Raw genomic sequence first — 14,972 nt, 5'->3', positions numbered from 1 at the left:
GACTACCATCTCGGAGTATTCTGAGGAAATACCATGTGCAGACAAATAAACCAGGGCAGCCTCAAATTCATTTAATAATTTCAACTTTATTGAAATAAGTGAACTGAACTTACTTTCTCTCTCCCAACTGGAAGAGGCATAGCTGTGTAGAGATTTTTCCTTCCATCATATACTGGTTTTCGATCACCAAAGATTTGCGTTTTAAAGTGCTGGACCATGTGCTCTACTATTTCTCTGGAAGAAAAACCAAAACAACTCATCATAAAGCAAACAAGCGCAACAAACCCACAACAGGTCTTGTGGCTGGAAGGGGTCTGTGAAAAACAATGGAAAAGCAACACACTCTCTCCCCGGGCTGTGTAAGACTCAACTTGCACAAATTTAGATTTTCTACAAAATCAGAAGCTACACGCATTTGAACATTACCTAAAAACACCTATCAAAAAAGGCATCTACACAGAAATATCACTTCATTTTACTTCAGAAACTGAAATCAGGTCTCAATGGGGACAATTGATCCGGTTTAATGAGTATTAGTTAAACCTTTCTGACTAATTTGAGAGAAAATGTTATCCTTTCCATTATATAAATCTCATTCATTAAATCAATCCACTGTTCAGATGTCGGATGTTCTTTGATAAACTGTTTTCTTGTGACAGCGTTTTTACCATCACACAAGATTAATTCCTAGTATATAATGGTATTTTGGTTCAATGTGATCAAAAGGAAACTTTTTTACAGATTTGTTACTGAGAATTTAAAAGGTGTAACTGAGTTTACCACCTTATTAATTAAGGGCTATAAATAGCCAACAGGACTAGAATATGTGCAAGTAGGTCTTAACCAGCTCTCCAAACCTGTGAAGTGATTCTCTTTTGTCATTCTTTTCTTTTACTTCCATTTTGGAGCTAAACAAATCAGGTTTTTCCAACAGACGTTTCTCTACATACGTGAACGTGGAAAAGTTTTTTTTATTAATTTGCATATACTCATCCACTAATCCGTGGATATCGTTTTCTCATTTTTAATATATTATCTAGTTTTTCATGCCGCCAGTACAAGTGTATTACTTTTGAAACTATTTTCTTGTCGTTACTTTTTTGATAAAGGGCTCTATACAAATATTAAGCCATTTTATATTGTTCCGTATTTTTACACAACTTTTTACATAATACCTCATTTGAAGGTACATAAAGTGTTTTTTTTTTTTCAAAATTATATCTTGGCACTTTCAATGAAAATTGAGAGTAACCCATTTGGCAATCGTGTTGGGTAAGCACCTAAGTGATTTTACTTTTTTTCCTAATTAACAGTACAGTGTACTGCGTTTCTAAATTCTTTAAAATGTATTTCTCTCATTTTCTGTACTGCTTATTTTAAGGTATGCTATATTTAAGTTTAAAACATGTTTTTCCATTCATCGCTATTTTGTCTCTCCACGTTTCTCTACCCACTCTGAGATTAGCACACATACCTGTTAAGCATCATAGGGAGATAAGAGCTGTTGAACTGGCAACTGTGCTCTCCTGCACCCCCTTCCGCACTTGCAGACAGATCTAGGGCAAATAAGGCAGCGTTGCTGCAATAGCATGAATGGTAATTGTATGCATTCACGCAACAGCTGAGAAAGGGTCTTTTCGTACAGGAAATTTGGATTATGTCAACTCTTACAGAACAGACCACTTACAAACCCCGGGGAGAAGGTGTATAATGCTCGACAACAAAGAAAGAGGAAAACAATCCCTGATCCAACACTGGAGGGCAGTCCGAAAACTAAAACGGGCAAGAATGGATTGCTTTGATGCCTTTTGAATGAGCTCCAGCTGAAGTAGGCTTTGTGAAAAGGCTCTTGTGTGAGGGTCTTCACAAACTCAGGGATGCCTTAAGAATTGGTCAGAAAAAAGGTTTCGCCGAATGAAGTTTGCATATCAGACCATCATGAGGTGTTAGGATTGTACAATGAAAAGGGAACAAATACCACTTACACAAAATTGCAATTTAAATTGAGAAAAGAGTCTGAACCATACAGCTTCTTTGGGGTTTCAGACTGTATTAACAATTTCTGGTGCAGATCGTCTTTATTTGCTGGCTGACATGGAAAATTCCAAAATGATCACACTTTTTCAGCTCAGATCTTATTTGGTTAACATGAGACAATTTATAAAACATGTATTTAATACCACGGTGCCCCATTTAAAGTGGTTATCAAAAGTATTCACCCGCCTCACATTTTTTCACATGTTATTGTTACAATATGGCATCAATGTTTTTAATCGGGATTTGTTGATCAACACAAAATACTCTTAAATGTCAATGTAAAAATAATATCCTACTGATTCTCCTCAATTATAAATATAAAACCAAAAAAAAACTTGATAAGTATTCACTTGCCCTGAGTCAACATTTGCAAGGCACATTTGGCAGAACATACAGCTGTGAGTATTCTTGGATAGATCTCTCTACAAGCTTTTCACACCTGGACACTGCAAATTTTGCCCAATTTTCCTTGCAGAATTGCTCAAGCTCCTTCAAGTTGGGTGGGGACCATTGGTGAATGGCAACTTTCAACTCTTGCCAAATATTCTCAATTGGATTGAGGTCTGGGCTATGACTGGGCTACTACAGAATGTTTTTGTTTTTAACATGATGCTGACACCATGGCAGAAGTGGTGTTCCCACTTGCACCAAATATAATGCTTAGTGTTGAGGCTTAATTTGGTCATATCAGACCATAGAACCTTCTTCCACTTGGTCTCAGAGTCTTCCACTTTTCTTCTGACAAACGTTAGTCAAAATCTGATGTGAGTTGCTTTTAACAATAGTTTTCCTTTTGGCCCTGCTCTTAACAGGTTCACAGTTGTACTACATTTTCTCCACTGCTTTATAATGGACTTTACTGTACTTTGGGGGATATTCAATGCCTTGGAAATGTTCTTATTCCCATCCCCTGATTGGCATTCTTCAATAAGTCATTCAAATTTGCTCTGAATGTTCCTTTGTCTTCATGATGTAGTTCTTATTAGTAGCTGTACTAATCAACTGTGGAACCTCCCAAAGATATCCCCCCAAAATAGGTTATAATTCCATATTGTAATCATAAAATGTCAAAATTAAAAAGTGCTCCTTAGGAGACTTTTTTCTATTTAGTGCATACATGTTAGCTCTTAAGCAGATCGTTGAATCTATGCTATTCAATACTTTCTGAAACTTATAAAAGACATCTCAAGATCTGCAAATTTAACATTCGCAAATTTCCCTATTGGTGATTTGGTCTCATATGGAAGAAGAAAACAGCAAGATGAAACCAAACTGAAGGTTAAGAATCACTGTCAGATTAACTGCACCACACTAGAATAACCATTTGAATCTCGCTAGTGATTGAGCCTCTCTCCGCCCCCTGCCAAAGTACTCACTATCCAGCATCAAAGTGCTCTTGCTTTTACATTACAAACCCTCCCGATTCTGCATCAGCCTGGGGGAATCATGCTTATTTTAGCGGATTACTTTAACTCTGTGGTTATTGTTTCTTTGAAATTGATCGATGTTATTTAAAATTAGCTTAAAGCCAAAGCATGAGTACTTTATCATAAAATGGAGGGTTACTTATGTCTTTCAAACCATACATACTACATCCTGTAGTATAGTATGCAACAGTATAGAGTTGGACTTGATTTTATGTGAAGTTGACTATTTGCGATAGTTCTCTGCACCAAACCCTTCCAAATGTTGAGACCCTTCTGTATTACACAACAATGGATTTCTGGCTCTAGGGAAGAACTGTTTTAAACACCCATTCCGCGGCAAGATCAAGCATGTTATCATTTTAAAACGACCGAAAAACAACCCAATTCATTTACCTGTTGACTCTTCTTGGACATTTTTCTGGCTTGATATCAATGTCATAATGATACACCTCGAGTTTTGGGATCTCCATCTCAAAGAAATTCGCCTGGAGTTTGATGATCCTCCCCATTGTACCAAAGTCCGGCCGGGGAGGAGGTTTGAAGATGTATTCCGGTGGCGGTGGAGAGGGGGAGCCTGGAAAAAAAAACTGAAGGTTAAAGTCGTCACACGAATACAGTTAATCACATGTCACTGTTCGGGTGTGTGCTTGTCTGGATCTTGTTCAGCTGAAGCAACCATAGAGCAGCCTGCTATAATCAGCTCCCACTTCCTCAGCAGTCTGTTGTTTTATCTCTTCAGCACAGCTTTCAGCAGTCCATCATTCTGAATAAACCTGGCTTTCATGAACGACGCACTATAAAAACTCTTTACAGGAGCGTATAAGAAAGCATAATAATTACGGCTTAAATTTATAAAAATTTACTTATTAGCAATTAATCTTATTCCAGCAACTGAGCAACACGTGTGATGCTACACGATCAACATTTTAAAAATGGAAATTTCTTGCTTTTAAAACATGATACATCGTCTTCACTGAAACGTAACCACACTGTGAACCATGTTAAAGCAGCTTCAAAACGTAGCCGTGTATCAGGTTACAAACTAAGACCCAATAATGGTATAAGTAACAAAAGATAATTCCGACACATGCATTCAACATTTTGGTGATGTGTTTAGGATTTTCATACTAACCATAACTTCTTGAAAACAGTGATGTGGTTCTAAAAACATCTTAAAAACTATATTTAAACTACCAGGGGCCTGCAACCTTGGTCTTGGGAACAGCAGTTACGGGCAGCCTGAAAAGATCAATGAGCAGGGACCTGGGAACAATGTTGATCCTCCTTAACTAAGCAACTGATTAATCCTATTACGTCTGTCAAAACTAGAATGGAAACCAAAAGATACTCTGGCTCTCCTGGACATCTCCGGGAGACCTCTCCTGGACATCTCCGGGGCACTTGATCTATACAAAATAGTCTATCTTAGCTCAGTAGGTCTAAGATGAACATTCCTAGGCTTTGCTGGTATGTTATTTACAAACTAAAATTACTTTCCAAGGACATGAACCCTGAGAAAGATAACTAAAGAATGAATTTGTTGAGCAAAAATATACCTTGACAAGTAAAACCATGTCAAAGCAACCAAAATACTTGGGAGCTTGTTTTTTTTTCTCCTCACCTGAGATGACCACATTAAACAATTTCTGGTATCACGAGAATCCCAGCTGTCAACTCTGGGCCCTATTCATTTGAGGTTTGGAAGTGAAATAATTGGGGACACTAATTTAAGATGTTTTCATTTTTAACTTTAAGATTTTGTATTTTCGTCAAAACATGGGCAGTAAAATTGGATGCAAATGTGTGCTAAAAATGTTCCTATTTAGTTTTAAATAAGGGTCAAATACAACATGAGTCACTTGAGACTCCATAATTAGAAAGTCGAAGTTCCTAATGAAGTTGAAAAAACAGCTGCTAATGTATAACATGTATACAGTGAAGACTAAATTTCTAACAAGAATCTGTAGCTGTGCACCAAATATAATTCAATATGTTTACTTAAACTAATTATCTTCAGTAATTCAAAAACTGAACGCAAAAAGAACTGTACAACATACTCCACACAACCCCTGTATGTATTTAATTCATCTGCAATTAAATAATTGCAATCATTTGTCTGCAAAGTGGGGCGCAGCAAAACACATTTTACGGGCTGCATTAAGGGAGAGGTTTTCCCTTAATTAAGCAATTGATTAATCCTATTAATTCTGTCAGAACTAGACTGGAACACGGGAGAGTATGGCTCTCCAGGACATGGCTGGAGCAGATACCCACCCATCAGGGTGATCGATACAAAAGATCACCCCCTGCAGGCAAACCCACCAAGACTTGTAAACGTGGCCTCCCGTGGTTTCATTTTTCAGGTCTGATATTCAACAGGTCGCCTTATCCCTTGAGCCCAATCACCTCTCTCACCCACAAGGCGATTTAGTGCAGAAACACTCATGCAACAAAAACACTTGAGTAGATGATTGTTAGTCGTGATCAATTAATCACACACGGACACCAAAAACATCTAATCATTATCCAGTATCTGCATACTTTATTCTACTAAACAATGGAGAGTGCTAAATGTCTTTTGATCCTCAGTACAGAGACACCTTAAGCTGTTTATTTCTAGGCCTGCTCTTAGATAGTTTACGGGCACTGTAAAATGTTGCCAGATGACCCCTCCCATCCTTCACTGGCTCAAAGCTGCCCTAACTGCAACTGTAAATGCAAAATGACCCCCTACCATTATCACCACTGTTTCACACACAACAGAGAAGCAAGAGCCAAGCTAAAAAAACAAGGGCTCCATCATTCAATAACTAAAAATGCTGATACCGTCACTAAAGTAGCAAACAAAACAAAACATGGCACAAATTTCATATAAATTTGCAGGTCATTAACAAGCGCACATACAGAACAGTTACAGTTCCATACAGAACAAACAGGTACAGAACTGTTAATTAGTAAAAATTCTAACACGCTCGGAGAGCACTGGCCTCCATGCATGTAAAATCAATGCAAAATTGATAGGACTGTTCCTCTAAGTTAAATTCCCTGACTAGTGTTGTACGTGTGACGTATACAAACAGTAAACAACTTTCTGTTGCCGTTTTTCAGAAGACGTTGCCATCAGAAATTCATTTTTTCATTACCCACTTAATGTGCATATACTGTATAACACAGTCAACTGCATCTTTTTTTGTTTGTTTGTTTAGCATCGCCAGCTGTTTAATAAGCCAACAGTCCTGTAATTGCCCAGTCTGTTTCAGAAAACAAACCCCTATGCTCGGCTGCGGAAACTGAGAAAAGGCACACATGATCCCCTCAACCCCCACCCCCATCAAGCCATTCTTTTTACTCCAGAGCAATTTAAAGGAAATTCAGCAGCAGCTGAAGGAATGGCACACATTCTTCACTCATGCTAATGCAAGTCGGTTAAGTCAGCCAAGGGAACCCCCCTCCCCAGACAACCAATTACGACACTATCTCCTGCTGCGCTCAATTGCTTGCAATTGTTTTGTAAATCTCCGTCACAATCAGCTCATAACATGAAGAGGCTCAAATTCAAATCGGGACCACAGACTTCAAACTGCAGTTTAAAGAAGCACCATTACCAGTTGAGTCGCTCAGGAACCTGAACCACACCCACGCCACTTTTAATCTACTCAGCAAGCAATTATCACCTCTAAAATGTAGTTTTACTATTCTAAACAAATAACATAATTCGCTGAAACCACAATTTACCTCAGTGTGGCAGACTTAGTACTCATTTCATTTTCCATAAGCCAGGCTTAAAAAAAATCAGGTTTTGGGACAAAATAATTTGAAAACTATATGCTAATAAAGCATTACCCTAATGTTGTTTCTCATTTTTTTAACATTACAAAGCAGGAAATAGGATTCACATATTCAATTGTAGCAGTCCTGCAAAAAATTTCGTTCAGCTGGGGCCAAACCTCACTGCCTTCACAGCAGGTGTTGATAAAGTTGCTTTTGGCTGAAGGGGGCAAAAAAAAGTTTAGGTGTTAGGAATGTGTGCACATTAAATTGCAAGTAATAGGTTTATTCCATGCTGAAAAAAAGAAGAAAAAAAACGTTTCTGCCGTGGAGCCTTCTTCAGGTATAGAAGCTCCAGGAAGAACACCTGAAGAAGGCCCCACGGCCGAAATGTTGTGTATTATTTCGTCTCTTTTCAGCATGGAATAAACCTATTTCTTGTTCCTTTACAACCTACGCATACTGACGCAACTACCCATATTAAATTACACCTCATTCCAGAGGTCACAGAGTATGGTTTGATTTAGGGGTAGGATTGTACACCCAAACCTAAGCCTGCCTTGAACAGTGTATGCAAATGGTGCTGCAACATAATAAAGATTAACACGATAAAGATTTTTGCCATTAGCCAGACCAGGGAGGCTAAGGTCTGCGTTTTGCACCATCAAGAGAGAAACGTAATACAAGCCAGGAGAGTTAAGTGCTCTTCCCTTAGTATCAAGTACTTATTTTTGCTCAATGTTATATTGGAAATAAGTTCTAAAAGGTTTGTAAAAAAAACTAAAACATTCATAAGCACAATGATTTAAAAACATCTACAGCCTATCACCATTATATTTTTAGAACACTACAGTTGCTAAAGGTGTTTAATGCAAGTTTAATGCTGAAAGCTTACAGAAACTTACTATCCACAAGATACCTGACTAACTCATAAACTAGGTCAACTAAACTCCAGCCAACTCATGTTCTCGCCCATCAAGATGACCCTTAACATTTTTTTCCCAGAAGATAATGAATAAGGCTTCATAGCCTATGAATAATTTTACACAGATCTGGTATATTTGTTATGCATTACACATCTAAACATATAAAAGGCTTGTCATGCTACCACACAATAACCACGCACCTGCCTAGACCATATCTAAACTAATATGTTTTATAGTGGTTTATTCAGCAAAATTCCATGGGGTTAGAAATTACAAATAAGCATGTGGTTTAGACTGTCTAACAATTTTCATACACAACATACGGAATCACGGGTGCACAATTCTGAGAAGCTTACCAGAATGAGTGGATTGAAGTTCCTCATACATCTCAGCAGCTATAGGAAACAAAAACAGTTCTCTTTGAAATATCAGGGAAAACCTATCACAATTTTTCACTGGGCATGTATAACATTTTGTGGGTAATGGGTTAAATGATGAAACAGAAGAATACAAGTGTGCAATAAACAAAATATGCCTACAGTCAAGTACAGCAGGTTTTAAAAAAAGTTACATTTTACCAAGCCATAAGTAAAGCTAATGCAAAGGGTTGAACCCTTCAAGTTTATTGGAGATAAGCATAATACTTAATACTTCAAAAATAAACTTTCTGCATCAGTACATGATTTTTTATAATAAAACTATAGGGAAAGAAACACATTATCGTGACAGTGACAGCTGTAAGTCTGAGCAAACCTGCGTATTAGTGTGGGTAACAGTTTTTCAAGAAAATCTGTATTGTCCCCAAAATAACTAGCAACTGCCATCTGTATAATTGCAGATCCAAACAATCGCAAAATATGGTTTGTTTTCAAAATTCCTTAAATTTCTACATGAATTTAGTAGTAAAAGAACAGCTTAGCTTGAAACATGCTTTTAGTCTTGAATCCACAGTAGTAGGCTCAACTACTCAAATTCTTTGCTTAGAAGTGCTCACTTAAAGCAGTTCCCAGATTTGCAGATCAAACCTATTAATGGTATACAATGCAACAATTAACTCCCTTCATCCAAATGTCTGTTGTCTAGAACAGCTTACAATTCCCAAATGACAGCAAAACTATATCACATTAAAAAAGGCTTTTAAAGTTCAATATACCACTTCTTGATTCTATCTTTAATGTAAAAGTTATGCCATGCAGCTTTTCATCAGCCAACAAGTTATACAGCAGAAAAAAAGCTATTATGCTCTACATTAAGCAATTAAACTGGATACCACTGTTCCACAAAACACTGCTGTTAAACGACTGATTTTCCTCCTTGCCATTAGGCTGTTATGATACATCAAGGATGACTATAAACAAAATCTCACCATTCTCATGCTTAATTAATGCAATAATAATGCAAAACTGCAGCAGAGCATGTATTCGGATGTTAAAATACAAGCAGATCTTCTCTAAGGACTACAGCAGCCACTGCCCAGTAGGTTTCTTATCAGACAGCATACAGCAGCTGTGCTGCCTTAGAGCTTCCAGACACACCTAATGACACAAACAAGACTAGCTAATTATGTCTGACAAAAATAACACTGAATTCACTTCAGAGTCTCAGAAAAAAATAATCTGCCACCTTACCACCTACATATTGTGCTATCCCACGCGTTCTTAAAATTAAATCTAAAAATGATTTCTTTTTAAAAGCACCTGGATAATCCATAAGTCATTTCCAACTTGCAACTTCAATGGAACACTTGGTGGGTCTTACACAGCCTGGCAATCCTTGATATCAGAAACAAACTTGCACCATCCCTCACCGCCGGTTTTTGCTGACTTTTTCTAGCACTCACTGCAGAACTGTCCACCTTTGCATAAATATGTCGCTGCAAACAGCAACAGTACTTTCAAAGGAAACAGATCCCTGGAAATTCAAATTCAGCTCGCAACCAAAAACATCCACTGCGCCGATACTTCTGGTGTCAAAAGCTTTCATTACTCGCATAAATTCATCTTCTTCGAAAACGCTCACATCTCTGATCCAGCTGATAGGTAGAGACCTTTCCATCATCCATTTACTAACCTCTTCTTTCAGGTCAGGGTCGCAAGAGCCTATCTCAGCAAGCAGTGGGCACAAGGCAGGGTGCACCCTGGACAGGATGCCAGTCCAGCGCAGGCCAGACACACCCACATCATGGCCAATTTTCCAAGAAGCCAACTAACCTACGAGTGTGTCTTCAGGAGGAAACCAAACCAAGGCACCTGGAGAAAGTCATGCGGATGCAGGAGAACGTACAAACAATACCTAGTGAGCATCCCAGTCTGAAATTAAACCCAGGGCTAGTGACAGTTCCATTACGCCACCCTTCTTTGGCTTCGTATCCTTTTGATTTTGTTGCAGGGACCCATTACTTTAGGTGCCTGGAGCATGCGTACTGATATTGGGCCCTTTTAGGTTGTCAAAAATATCTGCACATATGGTAGTTCTGCAATCCACTTGTGATTTTTTAAAATAATCAACCAATGCTGAACTCCGATTCAGCGAGATCTGAACCACATCTGCTTACCAATCAAACACCCTTCTTGATAAAGATCCACAGAAGAGCCCCAGTACCTCACAAACATCCCAAGTAGAGATCCGAGCTTCAAGCATACCGTTCTAAAACAGTAAATCATCGTTCAGTTGGAAGCACCATTTTTATAGGCCAGCAGTCCTCTGTATAAAATATGCCTTGCTTCGTCTATGGGTGTCAGGGGTAGCCACATCTGCTCCATAAAAGCCACAATCTAGCAGGTCTTAGAGACCACCCTTAAAAAACCAAATTCAGAAAGTCTTAAAACTTAACTTTTGATCCATTTAGTAATAATCTGTTGAATGAAGTCGGGAGTGGAAAACGATGGTCCTGGGAGTTTCATGGTTAAGGTATTTTCATTTCAAATGAGCTCAAGTGGGACCAGTAACACCAGTGGCGTACGTGGGACCAACAGTGAGTGGTCACCCTATAGTCTGTGTGGGTCCTAATGCCACAGCACAGTGATTGGGACATCATACTGTAAAAAAAGGCGCTGTCCTTTTTTTGTACGAGACGTAGAACTGAGAGTCTGACTCTCTGTGGTGATTAAAAATCCCAGGGAGTTTCTTGAAAAGAGTAGGGCTGTTACCCTGGTGTCCAGGCCAAATTTCCCCCTGGCCTTTACCAATCATTACCTCCTAATAATTCCCATTTATTAACTGGCTTCAAAACTTTGTTCTTCCCACTAAGAGCTTACGTTGGTGAACTGTCGTCACATCAGCTAGGTGGGGGCTGCACACTGGCGGTGGTGGAGGGGAGTCCCCATTACCGTAAAGCACTCTGAGTGGAGTGTCTAGAACAGAGCTATATAAGTGTAATTGACCAAATCACATCCATATATGATTAGTAAAATATTATTGCACAAATTTACAAACTGATTATTTGAGGGTCAGGAATCAGACATACAGGATGTTAATTCTGCTGGAACAGGGCTGCCAGGCCAATTTTGTACTGATCTCATCTTTTTCATCCAATCTATCACAAACAAATAGTAACAGCCGAGACAGGTTTCTCATGTCTGTAGATCAAGTGAAAAGGCAGACACTCAATTTTCCAAGAAAGTGTGCCTCCGTATCTTCCACTATCTCACAAACCTTTTTTTAGAAACAGTGCCGTCCGATCCAGGATCTGACCTTTTTCCACGTGCCCACTGCCAGAAAGTCTCGAAAAAATCCCCCGAATAATAATAAAAAAACTCTCCAAGTGTGTTTCCCTACCATTTGCAATCCAGAATATCCGATATAAGGCTTATAAACATTTTCACTTACTTAAATGCTACAAGTGAACTCGCCATCGAAAAGTTGAGCCACTGTTGAAAATATCAAATTAGTATTACAACCAACCTTTGTTTCCAAGGGTCTTCTTTTAAAACAAAATACAGCTTTAAACACTCCTTATACATTTCATCTGAACAATAAACTTATTTCTGAGTTTATAATACATCGTGAGTTCACAATATATAAGTTGTGGAAATCCAAATAGGAATCACTATGCTCACAGACCTTCTGAGGTTTTGATCATAATGCGTTACTGCTGTTCTAGGCTGTAAAAGGGAGCAAAGCTGTACTTGCAGCTTCAAAATAGGAGTGCAATGGATTGCTCTGAGCCAACTGGGCCTGGCTTTTGGACAAGGCTTTCAGATCATACAAACTGGCCAGCACATTCCAGGAACTTATGCAGATACTTGACCAAGATACTCTTCTGTCAGTCAGGAACTGAGTGAACCTGAGGATAGCACATAACTCGCTCAGGTCTGAATCTAGAAATCAGAGGAAACCAAGCAGCAGTTTTAAGAACGCTTAACTGAAGCATACTGAAATCCCACCATCAGTTTAGGGTTTTTTTTATCTACCCTAGAAAGTGTTTTTAACATCATTCTGTACCAGGGGCGAGGCACAATCACCTTCTCATTTTGACACTCAAAATCACTCATAGCACTTACTACATATGAGCTATACCTAGTTTTCAAGAATATCAAAGCCAAATGGGAGATGTGATATCCACACCAAAATGCCATTAGGGCAGTCATCTTCTAATGAAATTTAGCACATACTACTTTGTCGTTCACACGTCTTAAAACAGAACAATTTCAATTACCACATGGATATTTGTGGTCATCACACTGAAAGACGTATGGCCTACTTCAAAAATAGCTTCATCTTTCTGCACCTACACTAGCCAACTTATCCCTCCCTACCGTTGAGAGGACAGGGACACCCCCTTTCTCCCAGATAAAGCCCCCTTCAGTCAAAGGGAAAGGGAAAATGAGGATGATTAAGGTAAACTGACGATGCATTACTGGAATCTGCGTTCTTGATCACATATAAAGTCCCTTTGTAATACAGTACACAACGTAAAATGTCTTGTGTTGCAGTGTGTAATTACTTAAAAGGGCAAGGAGAGCCAGCGGAAAACAACCGATGCATTTCAGATACAAAAAAGGAGTTTAGATTGTAGTTCTGGTCTAGTTCCAGTTTCAAAAACGGGTATGCTCTGTGTCTTCGGAAAACAAAAAGTTTGACTAACACGAAAATTATAAAGCTTAGTTGTGTCTATGAGAACCCCCTGCAGAGTCCCTCCTGTACTACCCGCACAGTAGCAAACCATGCCAGGCAAACCGCAACCTGAACCGCTGTGGTTCACAGTGGAAATTAGACAGATAAACTACCATTAGCTGCGCACCTTTCACTTTAAAACCCTTAATAACAACAGTACCGTAATGAGGACCCAGTTGTGTGGGAATGAAGTAAAACTCTTGCTGCCGTTAACAACACATAACACTCCACCACTGATATAAGATCTCAAGATCTACCCTACATATTCAAAAGCCACAATTGTGTCGTACAAATTCTGCATTTAATACGCGCTAGCTGACGAACACATTGGTCTCAGGGCAGAAAAAGTCCACGATGCTGAAAGTACAGTATCGCAACCATTGTGCTGTCCAGTGTACAGAGACGTGCCTAGCAGCATTATAGACCATATTTAGTCATTATTTTCACGTTGATAAACTCGTGAGCTTATTCAGCGTGCGTTTCCGCAGGAGGAAGCGGGGTGCACCGGTTCCATGACTCCGAGCCGCCAGCGCCGGATGCCCCCGGGAGTTCAGCCCCGGTCCCCCCGCCTGCGCGCTCACTCCAGCTCGGGGCTTGGCGCTCAGGCCTACCGCCAACCCCGCCAGCGCGACCAGAAACCGCCGTGAGGCGCAGCTGGTGCGCCAACTCGCACGACCGCGGCGCCACTCCGGCTCACCTCGCAAGGGGCTCGTCCGAAATCGTACCACGACAAACCCCCCCCCCCCAACCTACTCTCATCACGTTATCGGTGTCTTGGGCCTCTATCCCTCCCTTCTGCTCCCAACTCTTTCCTCCAGACTCGCTCTCCGCGTCAAGACTCGTTATCTCATTCCCCCCACGCCTGGCGATTTGCAAACACGAAGCGATTTTCAACTGGAAGCCCAACTTTCCTTACGGAACCACTAAAAGGCAAACTTAAACAAATAAACGCTCCCCCCCACCACCACCACCACCTCCTCCGCTCTTTAAATTCCCCCATCAACACACATTCTGTAGTATTTTTTTTTTTAAAAAAGAAACTAGATGAAGTTACCGCCAGCTGCTCCTCCCGTGTACATCTTTCCGTCTCGTCCGGCTGCCGTTCACTTTCCACGTTTCAGATTTCCACCCCCCAAAAAAAAATTATTCACCGTGATTACGTTGAACAAGAGGGGCAGCCTCACTCGAGAGGATTAAAGTTGGGGGGTGAAGGGAATGAAACACAAACACGGATTCTCGCTAGTTGGGCTCCTCCGCTCCTCCCCCAGCAGCTCACCGCAGGAGAGGAGAAGGGGCCGTGACGTCACTCAGGGGGGCCGGCGCGGTGAAAGCCATGTGCTCGCCTGGGGCCCTCTGGGCGGACGCCGCCGCTGCTTGGTGTTCATAGGCTTGAAGCGGTGGGCTTTTTCAGTTACCGCACCGGGAAACAACAACAACAACAAAAAACTGGCAAAAACGTACCTGCCTGTACAGTTTGTTTGTTTTTTTATGTGGTTCATTTACAGGCTTCGAAGGAACAAAAACTTGGCTCAGTCACAAAATACAGCCCGCTTTGACGATGATTTGTAAACCGGATACTAACCAGTTTTTTTTTTATTATTTTACTATATTTACTTTGCAGGCGCCCTAATCTAGTATGGGACAATATAAAAAATATTTCCATTTAAGTGTCGGTACCAGGAACAGTCGCGTGTAACAT

The 14,972-nt window shown here is 40.0% G+C and overlaps 1 protein-coding gene across 6 annotated transcripts in view; it reads right to left on the bottom strand.

Moving 5' to 3' along the window:
- Positions 1–14,552, bottom strand: part of ago2 (argonaute RISC catalytic component 2) — a 33,664-nt gene extending 19,112 nt beyond the window's left edge. Inside the window, exons 1-5 of one of the 6 annotated variants that reach the window (XM_088601828.1) lie at positions 14,328–14,552; positions 8,515–8,553; positions 3,858–4,038; positions 1,475–1,579; positions 114–234 (exon numbers count right to left, since the gene is read on the bottom strand). In XM_088601828.1, coding sequence (XP_088457954.1) covers positions 114–234; positions 1,475–1,579; positions 3,858–4,038; positions 8,515–8,553; positions 14,328–14,352 — 471 coding nt within the window. In that variant the 5' untranslated portion in view covers positions 14,353–14,552. Of the gene's footprint in view, positions 1–113; positions 235–1,474; positions 1,580–3,857; positions 4,039–8,514; positions 8,554–9,524; positions 9,651–14,327 lie in introns of those variants that run through there. The other 5 variants (XM_088601832.1, XM_088601830.1, XM_088601829.1 and 2 more) reach the window with 5 other exon arrangements.
- Positions 14,553–14,972: the final 420 nt, after the last annotated feature.

This window comes from Lepisosteus platostomus, chromosome 12, assembly GCF_059453375.1.
Source record: "Lepisosteus platostomus isolate fLepPlt1 chromosome 12, fLepPlt1.hap1, whole genome shotgun sequence".
Taxonomy (NCBI): domain Eukaryota; kingdom Metazoa; phylum Chordata; class Actinopteri; order Semionotiformes; family Lepisosteidae; genus Lepisosteus; species Lepisosteus platostomus.
Note: the sequence above shows the minus strand (reverse complement) of the source record. Positions and strands in the feature narration are given on the sequence as shown.